This window comes from Rhipicephalus microplus, chromosome 2 (assembly GCF_043290135.1).
Source record: "Rhipicephalus microplus isolate Deutch F79 chromosome 2, USDA_Rmic, whole genome shotgun sequence".
Taxonomy (NCBI): Eukaryota; Metazoa; Arthropoda; class Arachnida; order Ixodida; family Ixodidae; genus Rhipicephalus; species Rhipicephalus microplus.
The window spans coordinates 212220267-212241592 of NC_134701.1; the positions used below are offsets into that span (position 1 = coordinate 212220267).

At 45.6% G+C, this 21326-nt stretch overlaps 1 protein-coding gene across 1 annotated transcript in view; it reads right to left on the minus strand.

The window, feature by feature from the left end:
- The window catches only part of LOC119169571 (rho GTPase-activating protein 6-like), a 46923-nt gene that overhangs the window by 9535 nt on the left and 16062 nt on the right, over positions 1-21326 (minus strand). Inside the window, exons 2-5 of the mRNA XM_075875700.1 lie at positions 9891-10048; positions 9015-9171; positions 7392-7490; positions 2868-3091 (exon numbers count right to left, since the gene is read on the minus strand). Coding sequence (XP_075731815.1) covers positions 2868-3091; positions 7392-7490; positions 9015-9171; positions 9891-10048 — 638 coding nt within the window. The remainder of the gene's footprint in view (positions 1-2867; positions 3092-7391; positions 7491-9014; positions 9172-9890; positions 10049-21326) is intronic.

Consider the following 21326-nt stretch of genomic DNA (forward strand, 5'->3'; position numbering starts at 1 on the left):
AGTCCAGCACCATGGCTTACCGCGACGGATGAGGTCATTTGAACCTCAGCGGAACTGCTGACCCAAAGGTAGCAGGTTCGATCCCCGACGCGGCGGTCGCATTTCGATGAACGAAAAATGGTGGAGACCCGTGTGAACTGTGCGATGTCAGTGCAGATTGTCAAAACGCCAGATGGTCGAAATTTCCCGAGTCCTTCACTGCGGAGTCTCTCACAGTCACACGGCGGTTTCGGGACGTAAAACCCCACATAAAATCATCATTATGAGGTCACTCGAAGGCAATTGCGATAATACGGACGTTATCCATCATTACCGTGCTGAACTAGCGCTCAAATAACCTCGCGGTAAGCACAGACACTAGAGTATAACGTACCGTTACCCTCTATCTGTTATAGTTAGGGTCGCAAGTAAAAAGCATACGACCCGCCGGCACTAGTAATGGCGCACAGTAAGCAATGAATCACCGCCAGGCGTTAGTTTGTAGACCCGCTCGTACGAGGCTCTTCTAGGCCGTTGTGAAGCCAGAAACAAACACATACACAAAAAAAAATCGTTAGCACATGTCGTTCCATCGGGCAGTGTTCCAAGATCACTTCGTACGCGCCGTAAGTGAACGTAAAGAAACGAGCTGAAGAGAAGACGGGCACAGAACGTCTCCTCAAGTTGAGAGAGAATTGAGGCGGGGGAGAGGGAATGCAAATAAGGAACTTCAAAGGCTCCGCGCGTCCCTGAGCGGGTTGCTTCGCGGGAAACGAAGCGTCGACGGAGGCGCCGTTTCCTTGTCACACACTTCGTGCGCGACGACGGAAAGAGGAGAAGATCAACGCCGCTAAATGCGTCTCGTCTGGACGGTCGGGACTAACTACCTACCGTTAGTCGTCGTTTTCTCGACTAGAAAGGGTTTCGGAGAACGCAGAACAGCGAGGACACCTCTTTTCAAGGCCCGCGCCGGAAGGAGAGCTGCTAGCCGGTCGGTCTTTTTTGCTCGGGCTCGGTGCCATTTCACGAAGGTTATTTGCTTGTCCCTTCTCAGCCCTACGGCTAACGCAACGACCGACCGTGAGAAGAGTACACCCATAAGAAGAAGCCTATGAACGGTATTAAGAAGGGCGCTCGCAACGGGGCACTCTACGTAAAACCGACCCACGCGCGGCTTCTGGACGAAAAATAAATAATCGTAGTGCCAAATGAAACGAGGGCAGACAATACTGCCGCTCGGCCTAGAATGAACGAAGTTTTTCGCGCAAACACACGGGCACGGAAGAGGTATGTCACCACTCTTCCGTATGCATCCCTTATTCGTCCCCGTTTGTTCGCACAAAAAAAAAAAAAACGCTAAGAGGGCAGACAGATACACGGGAGTGCCACTAGCTTCCAACTGTAGTGTAACAAAAGAAACATGCGAAACTATATACACGGCTCAAGAACATAATCCGTAATCTCCACAATTACCCACCCTGAAACGAAGAGTCACTAAGATATGATTCCTAAATATAATCCATTGTTTCCGGTCCGATTATAGCGAGGGTCATACCCTCGGCTGCGTTTGTGCTGCGTATATGTATTTCCGTATGTTTATTCAATATCTAGCCGCTAGAAGCTAGCGTGTCTCCCGCGTCTTTCCTTGCGTCGTTTCGCGTTACAATTCTTTATCCTCCAGGAACTCACGAACCAACTAGGCCAAGATAAGGATTTGTGAAGCCACATATGGCGTCCGTTATCACACATCGTGCCGCTTTGGAAACAGTGCGCGCGTGCTATCGGAGGCCTGTGGAGCTACACTACTATAGAAAACCACTACCGTCCGGAAGGGAAGTTTTGCGAGCCGATAGGTTAGTACAAACAAGATGGAAGATCAGGAGAAAATGGGGGCTTCAGGTGAAGAAAGATGGTGGAAACAAGGAATATCGCTGGATTCGGCGTTTTAACAAGGGCACTTCCCGTAGCCACGGCAACCATAAGGCGTATGTTCCCCATTTTCGGGCAAGAAAGATAATAGAGAAATGATGAGGTACAAAAAATAAGTTGGTTCAACGTTGTCATCAAAACTTCCAATTTGTTTGCGCAAGGTGGTAATTGATATCTGGGACAAATAGTAGCCACTAAGTAAAAAAAAAAAACAACAACTGCACCCCCCCCCCCCCCCCCATTTCAGTCTCCCATAAGCGCCACCTCTAAAGGCAGCAACCAGCAACTGCTTTCTATATAAAGCTACCTACGTATATGACTTGATGCACACTTCACATCCTCTTTCCGGTTTGCTTATCATTCGTCTCGTGATTTGCCTCTTGTAAATATGTACGACTCCTTATATATTTGGCTTCTGAATGTAAACAAAACAGTCAGCTCGCGCCGCACGTGTACGAATTCGATCGACCGTGTTTCTTCATTCGTATCTCGTAACAAATAGGCAGCGTAACATCGCTTTCTTAATCCAGTGAGAACTTGTCAGCTTTGCCAAGAGTCATATTCTTGCTACTCATGCTGTCTTGTTCTCTCGCTGTTGCGAAAAACACACTGAATGAAGAGGCAGGAGTTGAACGCGAAAAACCTCGTCCAGTTCTTCAGCGCGCCATTACGCAACACCTTCATCTTTTTTTTTTTCGGCCAATTCTATTCCTTCTAAGCGACACGTTCCGCCTAGTGCGCAATCTACGCGATAGCGGTGGCGAGGATTCCCGAGCAGTCAATGTATGACAAAGGACAACAAGATCAAGTACATCAGAAAGAAAGGAGAACGAAAAAAAAAGCAAACAAGAATGGTTACATAATACGCGGGCCCTGCCGAATGTCGGTGCTGGCTCGCTGTTGTCGTAGGCAGCGTTCCAAAGGCAGCACCTTCGAGGAAGCGAAAGGAGACGCCGTACCTTTCTGGAGTTTTCGGCGGAGAAGTCGGCGAGCGAGGACAGGGAGCTCTCGCTGGCGTTGTCCGAGCGTCGAGACAGGGCGTCCGCCGCGGCCACGTCCGGGCCCAGGTCCCAGGGCGACCAGGGAGCCGGCTGGGCCAGCGTCGAGTCCGGGAACCGCTGCCGGTCGCTCTGCACCACCTGCTGCAGTCCCACGCCGAACACCTGGCCACACGGAATGTCTGCTGCAGTGGGGGCGAGAGACGGAACAGTACTTACGCCACAGAATAGCTTGCGCAACCTTAAGGAACCAGCCGGCAACAGGACAGAGAAAAGAACAGTAGAAAAAAGGCGCCCTTGTACGATGTTGCGTGATGGCCGAAGGGGTTTCCGAAAGCAGCAGTACTCAGTGGCACTAGCATTCCTCTCATTTGTTTTCTTTCCATTTTTCATTTTTCCCAGAGCAGGGTAATCAACGAGACTCACTACATGCGCAAGCCGGGAACCAAACTGCTGCAAGTCAGGGGATCATGCACATTACTTCACGATCATGTATGTTACTATGTACTCGAGGCGGAATACATACGCATCGAACATATGGTGATGTGGGTAGATCGAGTGTGAGCTTTTGCGGGAGTATAAGATCAGTGAAGACCATAGCTTGTGGTTTAGGGCCAGTTGGAGCAACATATAAATGATACGATGGACGAAGAAACTTGGTGCCCGTGTGCGGATCGCACCTATGGTTTTTGCGTAGTGTGCCGCAAAAATTTTACAATGACAACCTGACAACAATTATTTAATTGTTGAACATAATATCATTACTAAATAAAATAGCTACCGTTAGTGAGAAGCATAGGAATGGACATGCGGTATAGGAATGGGCATGCGGTAAGCCGACATGTACTGTCTTCGCACAGAAAATCGGTGAAGGCCTCATTGAACTTTTTGCGTGGTAGTGGCCTATTGAGTAGGCTATAGCACCCCGCCCTCTTTTTTTCTTTTTCGCGCGTCTATTTCGCTCTTCGCTTTATTTCCCATCTTTATTTCATATTCCCCTTTCCTTTAGTGCAGGGTAGCAAACCGGATGCCCCAATTTTTGGTTGAGCTACCTGCATTTCCCTCATTTTATTCTCTCTCTCTTGTCTTGGGTGCGGCAAAGCTGTGCTGCATCACGTGGTGGTCTAGTGGCTAAGGTACTCGGCTGCTGACCCGCAGGTCACGGGTTCAAATCCCGGCTGCGGCGGCTGCATTTCCGATGGAGGCGGAAATGTTGTAGGCCCGTGTGCTCAGATTTGGGCGCACGTTAAAGAACCCCAGGTGGTCGCAATTTCCGGAGCCCTCCACTACGGCGTCTCTCATAATCATATGGTGGTTTTGGGACGTTAAACCTTACATATCAGTCAATCAAAGCTGTGCTGCATCACGTGGTTAGAGTGAGGGGGGGGGGAGTGGTACGGGGGACAAGTGCTTTTTTTCGGTGACGACCGACGTCTTGCTTATACGCAGGCCGTTTTACTGTTTGCCGCGCGCCTTCTGTCTTTTTATGGCGGAAGTGCATGATTCGGTGATGGCACTAAGATCTAGGAATCACCCGAACTATAACAACTTTAACCCTTTAAGTCACCAGTTATGATGCGCTGTCAAAAACGAGTCGAATTCGCGTGGTGTAATTCCAAGGCACTCAGTATTACATTCCGAGTCAGAAAATGAAAAAAAGAGCGTTGTTTTGTGTGAATTTTAGTAATAGAAAATTTCTGAGCGTGTAACTATAATGTAATTGTTCTGCCATCAGCCAGCTTCAGTGCTTGCATAAAAAGAATCCCATATTAAGCTTGAAATACATGTACAGTTGGTTTTTTTGTTTTATTTGTTTATTTGTTTCGAGCGAAGAAAAAAATACTTTTTTTCACGTTGGTCCTGAAACGCATCACGTCGAACAATCGTCGAACATGGTGGTGCATTCACAAAAGCTATTTTCTGCAGCGATATATGCCGCATGATGAAGTTAAATGATCACCATTTGTACACTCGAGAGGTCCTCACGAATGTGCACCCCAAGTTTCGAGTCATTTGATGAAACGCGTGGTGCGTGACGTACCATTGAAGTTCAAGTGTACATCTGTACACACTGCACTGCTGTGAACGTAAAAAGCGAATGAACTTTGACAGTGACACGTGAGAGACGACAGGAAGGCACCCGGAACTTACGGGTTGTTTACAAACCGTGTACGCTATAGCATGCGCGAAGCATAACGTGAAGAGGCGAGCTACAACTTCGCTTGCCGTCGCTGCAAGCTTCCCGTTCTTTTTTTTTTTCCTTGATCGTCTGCCGCCTATCCGCGTAAAAGCACTAAACATGCACGCTCCGTCACAACAGCTACACGCGAGCGGGAAACATCGGTCGCCAGCCGCCGGGGGTCGCCAAGCTTCAACCGCAGTTTTGCCAAATAAACCTCTCCGCTCGTATGACGTCAGCAAGCGAGGGCGAATGAAAACGCGCACCTGCTCAAAACTGAGGATTAGCACGCGCAGCGCAACGCAAAGGTTCAAGTTTTCGTTGGCACGTGCGATGGCAGCTTGGATCCACTGACGTGATACCGTAGATGGCGCCAGAGCATGACTCAGCCTGGTTCGTCACGTGTTTACAAACACCAAAAGTACGCATGCGTGAATGCCAGAGCTACCTTGCCGGAGAACTCGGCACACGCGCGTAAGCTAGGCGATAAAGAGAACAGAAGGGTACAAAAATTAAAGATTTCTCCGGTTTGATTGATTGATTTGTGGGGTTTAACGTCCCAAAACAACCATATGATTATGAGAGACGCCGTAGTGGAGGGCTCCGGAAATTTTGACCACCTAGGGTTCTTTTAACGTGCACCCAAATCTGAGCACACGGGCCTACAGCATTTCCGCCTCCATCGGAAATGCAGCCGCCGCAGCCGGGATTCAATCCCGCGACCTGCGGGCCAGCAGCCGAGTACCTTAGCCACTGGACCACCGCGGCGGGGCTAAAAAGATTTCTCCGGGAAGCATGAAAAAAAAAAAAAACAATCATGCTCATCAATGCGCGAAATAAAATAATTACAGCGCGCGAAATTTTTCATTGAATACCCAGCTTTCTACAACCCATATGGAAATAAATGCGATGAAAACAGTTCGTGACTGGTTCATTTCCCCCCCCAAAATTCAGTAATTGGAGAATAGTTGTTTCTCATCAACACGTCAAAACCACGTACCTCAGTGTAACAGCTCGTAAATTGGAGTCTATATATACACACACACATATACAAGGTGTCTCTTGAAATGTGCCCAATATTGTTTAAAAATGACAGAAAGGAGACATCTGCGTTCTACACCCGTGGCGTTCCCCTTACTGCGGAACAAGACATCTTCAGATGTCTACAAACATTATTTATTTATTTATTTATTTAAAAATACCTTACAGGCCCTCGTTGCAGGGCATTGTGTAAGGGGGGTTACAAAGGGTGAGTGTCGCGACAAAACCGTAAGGAAACATCAAACTTTGAAATGTTGTAGGCCCGTGTGCTCAGATTTGGGTGCACGTTAAAGAACGCCAGGTGGTCGAAATTTCCGGAGCCCTCCACCACGGCGTCTCTCATAATCATATGGTGGTTTTGGGATGTTAAACCCCACATATCAATGTCTACAAACATTAATTATGGCAGTACTTATAGAAATAAAAACAATAAATTTTCGAACCAGTGGAAATAACCGGTCGAGTCGAATGAACGAATTCAAGTTCTTCCTATAAACAGTTCGTAGCCACTTCAAAATTTTTTAAAGGTCTGGTAGTCACCACAAAGCGGTGGAATCTGGCTAATTTAGCAGGTGATACCGAAACATCAAACAGCGCATATACCATTCACTTCAAATACGCCTTCAATGACGACACTGTTTCCCTCGCATTGGTGGAGGAGGACAAGTGAACGTCGGGGCCATGAAGCGGAACGTCTAGATTGACTGTTGATAACGGCGATGGAAACAGTGTCGTCATTGAGGGCGTATGAAGTGAATGGTAGATTCGCTGTTTGATGTTTCGGTAGCACCTGCTAAATTGGCAAGACTTCATGGCTCCGCGATGATTCCAGTGGCCACATTTCAAAGAGAGAAAATAAGAAGAAAGGCGGGGAGGTTGATTATGGCTGAGCCCGATAGGCTATACCCTGCACTGGGGCATGGGGGAGGGGGAAGGAAAGTTATACAGGAGCAGAGAAATGTTACTGGTTGAGTGAATTTTGAAGTGGCTATGGACTATTCGTAGGAAGCACTTGCATTCACCCAATTGACTTGACCACCTATTTCCACTTGTTAAAGAGTCAATTGTTCGATTTCCAAAATTACTGTCGTAATTAATGTTTGTACACATCTGAAGGTGTCTTCTTACACAGTGAAGGTAACGCCACAGGTAGCACGTAGACGCCTTTGTTTATGTAGTTTTTAATAACATTTCTTGAAACAGCCTGCAGTATATGCGTACGTTTACTGCTTAAAGAAAGAAGGCAAGTGTGCGTGCATTCTTACCACTTTCCTTGCGACTTTCGAAAAAGCTCGTGGTAATGGCCTTCTTGCGAAGTAGGGCGGGCCGTCTTCGCAGTTTCGCCGAGGCCTCCGTGCTGTCCTCTGCAGGTACACAGGAGCGCAGGTGAAGAAAGTCACGACGCTGAACTCGTGCGTTGTGGCTACTGACGCTGAATGACAAGCATGCTGTGTATCACGTCGTTATGGCAACACGTACAATGTCAACAGCAAAAGTTTTCAGAACTAGGGAACAAGAAAGAACAAGGAATAAAGAAAAAAAAAAGAGACGCTTCTTCTCAGCCAAGTTCGCATTCTAATCGGTAGGTGCAGCGAATAACTCATTGCACTACAACCATATTACGCTGACCTAAACAACTGCGGGCTTTTTTGGTGAGATCGTGATTAAACAAAATGTTTTGACGAATTTTGTGTTCAAAAAACGTTTGCGTCCATGTCCTCCGAACGAAAGCGCTTTATGTTTTCTGTAGAGAATATTAAAAAACCTATAATTATTGGAGGTCTCTCTCGTTACAAGCAAGCGACAGACTCGTCGACTCTCGAGTGTGCTCCCGTAAGCCGCATGACACACGTTTCGACGTTTACGAAACGCAGAAACGCAGACTTTATCAGTCAAACTTGGGATGTTAAACCCCCAACTATTATTGATCAGTCAACCAACTTGACTAAAAGATAGATTTTTTTTCTTGCGTTTCCCATTTTGCCTTCAAACATATATGTTTGCATCTACACTGCAACCCTCGTTATTCACGTGCTCTGTTGCAAATGGCTCAAGTCTGCAGTGCAGAGCGAAAAAATACCTCCTTGTGGCCCTCGTGCAAAGAACATGCGTGTGTTGCAGGCTTACATGAGACGGCAACACGGCATACGCAAGCGACGGCGGTAGCTTACAAATCACGAAAGGAGGCGAAAGGAAAAGTAACAACGAGAACGAAAGCTTGCGCAGAGCTTAACGAAAAGGCTTATACACAACGATCTCGATACGACAGAGCTGTTCGCCGCTGCTGACATGCGTTCGCTCATAAGACGTCGGAACTGTTTCTGAACAGGGCGCCAAATTATGCTTTCTCTTAGGTCTGTGGCCCATGGCGACAAGTGGTCTGCAAGCGCTTGGGTTAAAAAAACCTCGAAAGACATCGTTGTACTCCAAAGTACATGCCTAATTACTTGCAGACTGAACGGCATGTAGTTGAAAAAAAAAAACTACAGGTATTCGCATTTGAATTTGTCATGGTGTACGGATGAAGCAAGCAAAAATACCCAACACAACTGTCTACCAACACAACTGTCTACAGAGCACGAGAGCTGAGACGTGCGTTTGGAGCGAGCTTCATGGTTCGAGACAACTTGCAGCTGAGAAAACCATGGAGAGGTATGAAAACGCCGCTCGACGGTGTCTCCGATCTTGTGTCTGTTTCACAGTTGTACTTTATCAATGATTCAAAATCCGCGCTTCAACGCAAAGGCGTTCCTCGTCGTTCCGAGTTGTCTTTGTTGGATAGACTATGTATACAGTACAATTACCGTGGCCTGCCCAGTAAGGCAGGTCTCGATCGAGCGGCTTATTCAACAGGTGGCCTGAAATTCAGATAGAGGCCGTGTACCCACCTCTGGGTATGTCTACCTTGCAGCCGATGCCGATGCTTTGGAGCCTATTTACAGCCAGTGGCCGGAAACCCATGGCTTCCGTCTCGGTGAGCGCCACGAGCGTCGTCGGCCGCAGCGTCAGCCGGCCTCCGGTCCGGGAACGCCAACGGCAGCAGCCCTGCACGCACCGACCAAACGTATGTATCTCACAGAACCTTCGAAAATCTCAATGAATAGTACCCACAAATGACTGCAGAACACGCGCTGCGTTTTTGCTTGCGTGATTGCTTGTGTAGCGGGGACGTACCAGGAAAATTTTTTAGGAGGTGGGGTGGTCGGGGTTCAAACATATTATTACGAGGCAGTGGGCATGGCTCTACCGTCGTGGACAACAGTTCGATGAATAAGAGGTGGACTCGCCGCGCGAGAGACTGGCAGCTCTGAAGCGTCACTTTGGCATGTAAATATAGGAAATACGCTCATTTCTCTCTTCCGTGTGTTTGCGAGCTCCGTAACAATATTTATGTTAGAGCGTGCGTTTGTATGTGCGTGCACATATAAGCAAGCGAAATCTAAGATCGAATAATTTCGGAAAGAAAAAGTTTAGACACCTTCCCCCTTCCCCCGGCTACGCCACTGGTGTCTACCCTGTCATATGCAATAAGGGTTGTACAGTCGGCGTCAGAAGTTTTAGAGTCCACCAAGTCAGAACATCGAGGTTCCGGCGATTCGCGAGTCCATTCATTTGCACTGCACAGTAAATGTCTGCGCGCTTTAGAACAAGCCGATAGCCGAAACCTGGGGCTGCACGCCGAAGCGGCTTGGAAACGCGAACCTTCCCCTTACGACTCGTGGTCTCTGAGCTTCCGTCGCTGATCGTGTAAAGCGGGATCGTACCTCGGGGCTCCAGCTGCAGACGCTGAGCGTGGATACCCTGGACTGGGACTTGGCCCGCGACCTCCACAGCTTGCGCGGAACGTTGGACAGCTTGCCGGACGGACGGCCAGCGTGCTGTTGCTGCTGCTGTTGCTGGTGTTGCTGCTGTTGGTGCATTCCTGAGCAATTTTGAAGTGATGTGTTTTCATTATACATACATACATACATACATACATACATACATACATACATACATACATACATACATACATACATACATACATACATACATGCATACATACATACATACATACATACATACATACATACATACATACATACATACATACATACATACATACATACATACATACACACAAACACACACATACATACATACATACATACATACATACATACATACATACATACATACATACATACATACATACATACATACATACATACATACATACATACATACATGCATACATACACACATACATACATACATACATACATACATACATACATACATACATACAAATAACATGTGCGACAGAACCACGGCATCGTGCAGAACTTTTGGGACCAACCAACCTCTAACCGTATTACGTTCATGTAGTTATCTGGCGCTGGACGCCGGGGTGCTTATATTCATGTAGTTATCTGGGGCTGGACGCCAGGGTGTTTATATTGAGACTAGAAATTCCCCCGACACAATTATTAAGCGTCGGCGAATTTCGACTGTTGACAGCTAGCTTTACGCAGCCCGCGAAATGTCTAAATGTTTCCGGGGTTATAAACATATAAGGAACCGTGGACTACATTAATAATACAAGGCCATTCCTACATTGACTTACCAATGTATCTTGTGAGGTTAGACGCATAGTCTGCCAAGAAACAGCTTCTCAGCTCAACGTTATCTGCACCGGCGTTATAACAAGACACTGGTGTTGGCAAGTTTTTTTTTTTTTTGCTTAAACTCAGCGCCGAAAGCGAATAGTATCGGAGTAAGGAGTAATAACGTAAACGCAGTAGCCGCCTAACCGCAGAGAGTCGAGCGAAAAAGCTCGTGGCGTTTCTCCATCGCTTTCTTTAGCAGTCGGCGCATCCTTGTTGACATTTAGGCGCAGATGGGAAAAATCCGAAGCCGGACGCAGAGCCGGTGCTTCTCAGGTGCACAAGTCCACGTGGACACGCGGACGACCTCCGGAGCTGATAAAGTATTATTTGTTTGTTTGTAGCCTAGATTCCATGGCTCGTATATATAGTCTCATATGGACGATAACTGCACTGTCGCTTACAATAAAAAGAAGGAATAAAAAGTAGAAGGAAGACAGTATATTAAAACAAACAAAGATTCCGCGAGTGAGAAAAAAACAAGAAAATAGACAGCTGAGTTTGCCAAACCCGATTAATTTGGTATGTATGTCTCAGATTTATCCACATTTCGAAAATTACTTCTCGACCCGCTTCTTTTTTTTTTTGAGTATTTGTTAAAGTGGGCCTCGTGTTGAAAAACGTTTAGAGTCTTGAATAAAATTACACCCCGCATCGAATACATCTTTGTGGCAATTTCCCAAAACGGAGGCTTCGAAATTTAGAACAGTTTCTGTGTTTAAAGTTAAACCTAGATTCGCAAACGGAATGTCTAGAAATCGTTTCCTAATTACTGCATAATTACGACATGAGACAATAATGTCTAATAGTTTCTGATTCTCCGTAGAACGGACAAAGAGGGGAGAGTGTCAGACCAGCTCTGTGTAAACGAAAATTTAATGGGGAAACACGGCACCCGAATCTGGAGATAATAACTTCAAGTTTTTTCGACGGACTCCACACTGAGATTTCCACGGAAATTTTTGAGGTGCTGATAATCTGTCCATCTTGTGATATTTTCCAAACTATCTGTAAAAATAGCAAATTTTCTATATCTAACCCCTGCTAAATATTCCAACTCGCGAAGTACCGATGGTCCATCGAGTGATGCGCGCGTTAAGGCATCTGCCAGTTCATTTAATTGTAATCCGCAGTGGCCTGGGATCCACACTAATTTCAGGAGTTTTAAACGCGGTGGTGCTAATGTGCGGAACGCTGCCAGGGCACGAGATTGTTTTCAGGTTGTCAGAGCTGCACACACCGAAAATGAATTCGTTAGGATGAGTGCACTGGTTTCGGTCGTAGGAAGTTCTCGAAGTGCTAAAATAATAGCTACTAGCTCGGCTTCAAATAGAGGAGTGAAATCTGGAAGCCTCACTGAAAAAGACCAGTCGAGGAAATTGGAGGGAATTACTACGCCTGCCTTTTAATTGTTCACAGAAGCATCTGTAGCTATTACATCATTTGTTTCTGCATGTACCAAGTAATGTTTTAATGTATTGGTCAAAAATCTGAGAGATTCTAACTTGGATTGTGGGAGGAAGATTTATTCATACTCTATCCCAATTGGGAGGTTGAGGAATTAGTTTCAATTACCGTGCTGTCTACATTCATGCAATCTAGTTTCTTTTTAACAAAAATTGGCTGAGGTGTATGAAATTGTGGCCAATGTGCAAGACAGAAGGAGTCAGGGTCGCTGATAAATGCGTACTCTGATCTTGGCACCGGTGACCTGTAGAACTTTACAAAGGTTTGAACCGTTAGGATGCGAAATCGACAGAGGAGTGTTGGCAATCCCGCTTCCTGATACATTATTCGCCCCGAACCTGTAAAGTCCCAGGCAAATTTGAGGGCTTCTCGCTCTAACATTAATAGAGGTTGACTTTTATAAACAGTGGCCTCCGGGAACAATACACACCCAAATTCTTATATTGGTCGCATGTACATTCTATATATCATTAACACCGTGTCTCTGCGCAGCCCGTATTTTCTGTTGCTTAGCCTGCGCAATAAAACTAACGCCCGTTGCGTTTTTGCTGTTGTATATTCTGTGTATGGACTCCAATTAAGCTTTTCATTTTAAATCATTCCTAAGTGCTTGACTGAATCTACTTGTGGAATAGGTTCCTGATTATATAATAAATTTAAATTGAACCTGTTATGGGAAACACCAAGAGTGCACTTTTACTTATGTTCAATGATAATGAAATTAATATACCTTTGCAATTTTCGGTGGAATGAGTAAATGTCGCTTTCTGCAGCGAAGAATGCGATATAATCTGCATAAATATAGAAACTGACATCATGATAAATTGGAATAGAGCTCATCAGTATATTGAATAATACTGGAGATAGGACGGCCCCTTGGGGAAATCGACGTTTCTGTCTGAATTTACGCGAACAACATCCATTCTTCACGCAATAAAATTTCCTTAATTACAAGAATTCAGCTATACACTCAATTATATAATGAGGAAAATTTAGGCTCAATTATATAATGAGGAAAATTTGGTTTGGCTTTAATATTAATTTATTCGTCATCCAGACGTTTATTCGGCCCTTTAGGGCCCTCTCTATGAGTTTCACCATGTTAGAAGTTAGCGAAATGGATCTGATATTCTCTATGCTAAAACATAATCCTTGCTTTTTTATTAATGAAACTACCTTAGCTATTTTACAGTCATACGGTATCCAGGCGTTCTTAAAAGAGTAGTTTATAAGATTGAGGACGTCGCTGGTCGATAGCTTGAATAAAATTTTAATCATAGGAGGAACTGTGATTCCATCAGAACCAGGAGCTGAGGAGGGTAAATCTCTAATCCCTTTTGATGATTCAGACAGCGTTAAGTTTTCTAAGTCAGTGTTTAGGCTAGTATTTTGCCAGTTGAAAGCCATAGTTGAAGAAAACCTAATTTCCAGACCTCTGCCAATTGACACTAAAGACTTTGTCGTTTCTTCCAATGATAGCCTTTCATAATCAGTATTTACTGTAGACAGCAGGATTTTGCGAGATTGCATATACCGGAATAAAGCTTTCTTATTTTTAGGTTTTGAAATAAAATTGAAAGGCCTTATATCATATTCTTCTTTAGCTTGGGCCACCGCGTGTTTAAATACAGCGACAAGAAGTTTATAATCTGACCGGTTCTTATGGGACTGATTATGTATTAGCTTCTTCCAAGGTGCCTGTCGTCGTCTGTGATCTCGTGAACAGTCGGAGTTCCACCAGGGGCCAAAGGGTACTCTCTTAGCCCATTGAACAGCAAATTCAGCTTTTTTACATGCCCTTTTAATTACTGCGCTTAATTTCATAGCTTTAGTGTCATCGCCATCTCGAAAGGGAGAGTCTAAAGCAGTTTCTAGGTTGTGTTTAAATTTTGGATAATTTATAAAGATCCGGGCATGGAAACATGATGTTAAAACATCATGTTTCTATGCAAGCGATCTCGAACATTATAGGAAAGTGGTCTCTGTTGGAGGCGCAATCAAGGACTGTCCATGACGTACTAGCAATAGCTGAGCTTACAAAGCTTAAATCTAAGGCGGAGCGCGAATGGCCTCGAATAAATGTGGGAGTTCTAGCGTTAAGGCACAATAAACTGTTGTATATCCACCAGTCCCACAACCGTTGGTCACATTAATCCGTTCTAAAACCCCAGCATGTATGGTGAGAATTGAAGTCGCCAACTAGAATTTTTTTCTTTACAGCCTGTGTTAGCAGCCATATCTAACAATCTCGTTTCTTGTACGCCCACAGAAAAGTAGACGTTTATTAGCGAGAAAGGCAAGTATCCTGGCAAGGTAATATCTAACGCGAAAATTTAGCATTCGGAAGACATACATTGATGATATGTGGGGTTTAACGTCCCAAAACCACCATATGATTATGAGAGACGCCGAAGACATACATTTGTATAAAATTTTAAGTTTTAACCTAAATTTATTGTTTATAAAAAACGCTAAACCCCCGCCTTTGAATGGACGGTCTAGTCAAAAAGATTGGAAGTAGGGTAGTTGAAACAAGTGATGTGTGGAAAGCCAAGTTTCTTGTAATGCAAAAAAGCCGGATCGAATTTGGAAGACAGGTATAACATCTGTTAAGGCTGAGTGAATAGATCGGAAATTCCAAAGTATAATTTTAAGAGACCCTATGGTTTCGTGAGAATGGTTTCGGCAACTACCTTGTCTAAAGTACTTTCATTTAGAAAATTGGATTTTCGAAAGGTTGTGTTTCTGGTATTTTTTTGCTTTTTACATGATTCGGCGAGTCAGGTCTTTTTAATACAGGGAATCTAGAACGCTTTAGGCATTTGAGGTCCATGTCCATATATTCTGTATCCTGAGAAACTTCCTGTGTGCTCTCGCTTTGCCTCTGATTGCCTTCCCGGAGAGCCCCGCAGATTGTGCATCTGACGGAGTTATCTCGGATTCTGTCTCACTTGTCGGGTTAGCAGACTCAGCATTTTGTGAAGCCGTACTATATCTGCGCCCCATAGACTTGTGCCATTTGGTAATTTAGAATATGCGTCAGAGACTCACATAGGGTGGTAGCAAGGCATTGCATAGCCATATCCACAGCCTTTTTCGATCATGTTCACCATTGATAGGGAAAGTGATGTTTTCATTGTTATGTTATGGCAGGCTGCTGCACCGGCGTACCTTTGATTTCTGGCCTGAATTTCAGTAAAGGCATCCTTTTAGGAGCATCGTCTTCTGTCTATACCATTTCAAGAATTTAAATTTCACGTGCCTTGGCCGAGCAATTTGGGTTATCAGCACGGTGTGCTTCATGGCAAAGACAGCACTTTTCTTCTTTACTTTTACAGGCATTTGAGTTGTGCGTCTCACCATAAATTCTTCATCTAGGTACTGACCTGCATCCTCTCCCTGTGTGTCCATAACGCCAACACTTAATACACGGTAGGGGACGAGGTGATAGCGGCTCCACTCTGTATAATAAAGGTCATGCCTTGATTTCGGTTGGGTGATTCGACCCGGCAAATGTAACGATCACGGACTCAGTTGAGACTTTTCCACAACTCGACTACATCTAGAAACCGCTATCACACCTGCTTCTGAAAACATACCTAGTATCTAAGTTGGAGTCAAGTTCACATCGACGCCCCGAACGAGGCCTTTGACGCAAGCTATGCGAGGCGGAACGGATGCGCTCACCGGGTTGGTAGCGAACACCGAACATTTTAGTAGGTCTCGAACACAGAGCTGGTCAGACGAGAAGCAGAGAATGCCTCCCTTGCCGAACACTGTGACCTCTGTGATGCTTTGATATTGCGTTGTACCGGCTCTCAGCTCCGTCTGAATCATTTTTGGATTCTTCATCCGTATGATACCGTCGTTGCTTGGGACTAACGCCACAGGCACGGATGAGATGCCATTGCGTAGAAACAAGTCGACTGGTAAAACCTGCGGAGGAAGAGACACAGGCCAGAGGAGAGCCCTTGGTCCAGGTGAGGAAAATGGCATCTGTCTGGTCTTACTATCCGAAAACACACTCGCTAATCAAATGGCACACTATCGGAACGCCTATCAAAAGTAAATTCAATTACAACTACTAAATACTTGGCCAAACCCTCAGAGCAGGCAAACGTCAGGCGTCCGAACAGCACCCGTGCTTCTTGTTTTTTGTTTTGTTTCCCTGGGATGATGGCTCATACCCACTCAGGTAGATTGGCCAAGAAAGTGTAGTGCAGTTTTTCTGTGATCATTTTAACTATGTGTAATGAATTGGTATTATAATAAGACTAATGTAAAAAAGTAAAAAAAAAACATAAAAAGAGCAAACGAAAAAAAAATCAAGTTGAGCAATTTTGAGATTTGAGGTGTTATGATTACCATTCAGCTGCGTTTACTTCACTGTGCCCTGGGGAGTAATAAATAATTTTTTTGATTGAAGATCACAAAGGTATACGCTTGGTTGCCTGAATATAATCGCAAACGGCATTGAAAGCATCCCTGTGGCAATGTCCCAAAACTGAGGCACCAAAGCTTAGCGCCGTTTCCGCCGTTAATCTAACGCCTATTTTCAGAAATGGCATAACTAGTAACCTTTTTCGAAGTATATCGTAGCGGCGACAATACAAAAAATAATGATCTAGTGATCTAGGAATACACAAAGTGAGACAATAGATTTGGCCGTGCTTCTTCTTCTTATACTTATTCTTCTCCTCTTCTCGTGGCTCTTACCAAATGCAGGGGAATGGCCGAGTGTTAGGTGATTTTTCTTCTTTTTTGTGTTTATTCGCATTACTACTCTTATAAGCTAGGGGGAGTTAATACAACAAATTTATGTACTGAATATTAATGTTTATATGCTTGAAAGGATGAAGAATTTAGCTCAATATTCTTTTAGTTTGACTGGTAAATTCTTCTATTGTGTAGTAAACATCCCTGTGATTCAGTAACAGGTAATGACTGGCACCCACTATAGATAATTTGAAACCGCCAAGCGAATTAACTGGAACGACAACAGAAGTTGAATAAATAATGACCTTTCGATACCCGTAGAGAAATGCTTGACGACGACTGCTCATATACCGGGTGTTCAAAATTAAGCTTTATGGTTTTCTTAAAATTCAGCACTGGAAAGAAGATGAAAACCATCTTTGCAGATAATTTTTAGGTGACAAAACAAACAAAACTCATGTATTCAGGAATACACAAAGTGAGACAATAGATATGGCTGTATAAGGTCCAGTAAACTAAGATTTAATAATTAGCTTATCAGTGACTACAGTAAGCGCCCATATTCGTATTGGAAAGTTGGAGGCAGTCGAGTTTCTACACCGTTGCACTAGGAAAAGCTCTTCTAGCAAGTCTGTGCTGCGAAATATCCCGCAGCAAATTTAATTGCGCTTAGTAAAATTACGCGCGCAAGACAGCAGTGGCGCGAAGCTCCTCCCCGATGGGCCATGGCAGTTGCGTGCGTCGTTTTCTCTGACAGCGGGTCGAAGGCACAAGCAAAGATGATGACGGTTACCCTTTTACTGTCAGCTGGCGATAGCAAGCTGTGGCTGTTCGTCGCACCGGAGAAGGGCATTGCGCCGGCCTTCACCGCCTGCGTCGTGTAATTGTGAAAAAGGGGTAGCCAGCCGGTCTGAGAACTGGCTAGCCTCCCTGTCTTTCCTCCTTTCATCTTCGTCCTCCTTAATGCAATTTCAATTATCATACGCAAATTGGATAAACTGTTAATAAAATATTCACAGCGTTTCCACTAACGTGAAAGAGGGAACCAACGAAGCCAGTGAACTCGTCACTCGGTGTATTTTGTGCAGAACGGCGATCGGACTCTTTTGACTATATCACAATTTTTTTTTCTCAATTTTTACTTCTCTCTCTATCCCTGTTAATCCCGCCTTATCCCATTCCCTCGTGAGCTACTGCTGAGGTGTCGCAATCTGCTGCACACGATTGCGGGGCTCACTTTTTTCAGTTTTCCTACTTCAAAATCGCTGCCCCCCCCCCCCTTCCGAGCCAGTGGTTGCTGCTGCGCGTTCTGCGGCAGCAGCTCAACGTCGTTTTCGCGCCCATTCGCACTGTTATGCGCGATGGGGGTTCCTTGGATTTCCGCTGTTATTACTACGACACGCGTCCGTCTCATAGCGTGTCCCAAGAGGGCAATCGCTGATTACAGCGCTAGCACTTTCTCCCCGTCACGAGACGAAAGGGTACAGCGTTCGGTGGGAAGTGATGCCGCCGGGTATCGCGACTACGACCTACTCTCTACTCCTCACCTACCCAGAGAGCCCCTCTCCAGCGCCCACGTTCTAGTTCATACAGTCTGCCGCTAGGGCCGTACCCTACGAGCGGCGTGGCGCTAGTCATCACCTGCTCGCTGACGTCACCTTCACTCTTTGTGGTCACATTTTGACCAACAAAGCAGTTGTAGTGCGTATTTATGATCCACAATTTAGAACTATTCAAAAATAATAATATTAAAAGACATTCAGAATTTTTTTTTGCAATAAAATGCACGCGACAACGCATAGGCTGTCCTACATCATGTAAATCTACGGGTTTCCACGTTTGTCAACCAGTGTGCTAAAAATACCTAAGCGCACTGAACAGCTTGCTTAACCAGCAATGTATGGGAAGAAATAGTCACATATATGCCGACAGTTCACTACAGAATGCCGGCATTCTTATTCCAGCGGCTACAAAACAACCGTAAAGAAGCAGGCGAACAGGTTATAGGTAGCGCGACCAATGGTGAGCGGTTAAACGAGAGCGGGGACACGCGCTCCCACAGGAACCCTGCTATCTGAGCAGGTCAGGAGTACAGTAGATCGTGATCGCGACGCTTGTGAAAGAGGCTTCGTCAGTGACGGGAGGGAAAGAGCAAAGAGGGCGAGGAGACCTGTTGCGAAGGGGCGCTGCACTAACGCTGTCATAAAATGTTATTCTACTTGTATTTCGTCTATGGACGCGATCCACTTGAACCTAGCCATTTGATGCTTCTCTGTAAAAAGGGATATTGCAAATTTGGCTTCTCCACACAATTATCAGTATTGTAAAGAAGCACGCTTTAAAGGCGAATACCGCCACTCGTACGTGCCGATTGGAAACGGTATCGGCGTTTTCTCCGCCCCAGGGCAGTAATTGCTGCAAACTGCTGTTTTTGCTACAAACGGAGCATGCAGCACCGAGCGAGGTGATCTGTGTTCTATTGCATGTCTTAAAGCTGGGCGAAAATTGACTACAAGTATGCGTGGCATGTACAACTAGGCATTGTAACGTAGGTTCTGCGTCTTTTGAGCGAAAAAATCGAGCCAGAAGATAACGGTGAGCCTGTTAATGTATTCTTGACACGCATGAAGTGCAGTTTGATGGAAAGATGACGGGAGTGTAACCAAAAAAGCGCTAGTATAAGTGCGCAGCTTCGACATCTGTGACGTCCCATGACTTCGTGAACCTAATTGTTAATTTGGAAAGTTAGAAACTAGGCTACATGGGAGACACGTTATGTCTGTGCATAGATATCGCTGAACACGCTTCATGGAATCGTTACTTGAACGAGGAAGCAAAGGCCCAAGGTAAGACCGAGGGCTGCTAGACAATACACGCCAGTGACACAGCTCTGAAGTGCGGAAAACTGCCTACCGCTACGTCTAGTCCGAACCTCGTCTGTTGCAGTCCACTGCACGCAACTTTCGAGACATCGTACGCACAGCGCGCTTCCTGCTGCGGCCCTTATTGCGGCACCGCGCAGTATGCACGGGCCTCGCCGTGCGTCGCGCGTCATATGCACCAACGCCTTCTCTCGACGTGGTAGGCTCCCGGCAGTCGGTCATCGCCGCTCGCGGAGCCCTCATGGCAACCCCTCCGGGGCAGGCCCGTGGCTTCGCGCTCTGACGTCAGAGGGGCGCGCCAACAAAATAAACCAGCAGCCACGTCGCCTGCGCGGCGCTGAGGCAATATTTTGCTTGTTCGCTTTCGGAAACAGTCTGTTTAATGAAGAGCCCGAGAAGCCTTCAGGTTGGCCCGACGTATTTCGAGGAGCTGAGAACGGAAGAAAAGGAGGGGAACGCCGTGGGGTCTTCCCCCAAAAGAGAGCATGCGGCTGCCTCCCCCCCCTCCTCCCTAGCTCAACCTGCGAGTGAGACAAAGACCTCGGCGCCACTGTGCGCGTGCGACTGTACACGCGGTCGCTGACGGTGCAACGCCTGAGTGGAGACAGGAGGCGAAGACTGATGGGACGAGATTCTGCCCACTGCTCCTCGCACGAGTGCACTGCTTGCGTCAGTATGTGGAGGTGCTTCACTGCTGTAAGGATTGCAAAGTCGCACACATTCTAGAGGAACGCTCAGATATTCACCCGACGTAACCCGTGGAAGGCGGTGTTCTTTTGAAGGCTTTGTATTTCGAAGTGGATGAATGTACTAAACTAACCGGAGGTTGAGGCCAGCAAAAAGAAAAAAAAAGCTGCTGCAAAATATTGGTAACTGAACCGAGACAATACAACACTCGCAAACCTGGAAACGCTCATTAGTGCTCATGGAACACTATTTCACACTAGCACTAAGTGGATAATCTGGTTACGTCACTGAACAGTATCCACTCGTTGGTCGCCACTAATTAGCGAATAGCTAGACCATAAGCATCGATCACTGAAGCCAAAAGCATAAGAGATTGAGTTCCTATCGCCGATACAAAAAGAAAGCGCAAGATGTATTCTCATTACTGGCTCAAATAATAATTAAATGGAAAGCCTCTGGATAAACAGTTGCCGAAGCGTCCGCCACGTTGTAATTCTCCCTATTGCATATCAGCTAAGTGGCCCCTACGCGCATCTGCGCACTTGCATACTTGCAATAGGTGGGCCGCTTTTAACCACTCACTCGTCGCACAATTCACATGTTTTGACACCTGGTGGGATTTTATGATCGTATCACGCAACATTAAATGCTTTAAGGAGTTTACTCCCACTTCATCGTATTACTGAATAACGTCTTTTTACGAATTAATGGATGGAAAAACTTAATATCATCAGAAAGCAGCTGCCGACGCCTTCGTGTAAGGCGGTCATCGACCCAATGTTGACCGCGACCCGTGTGGTCC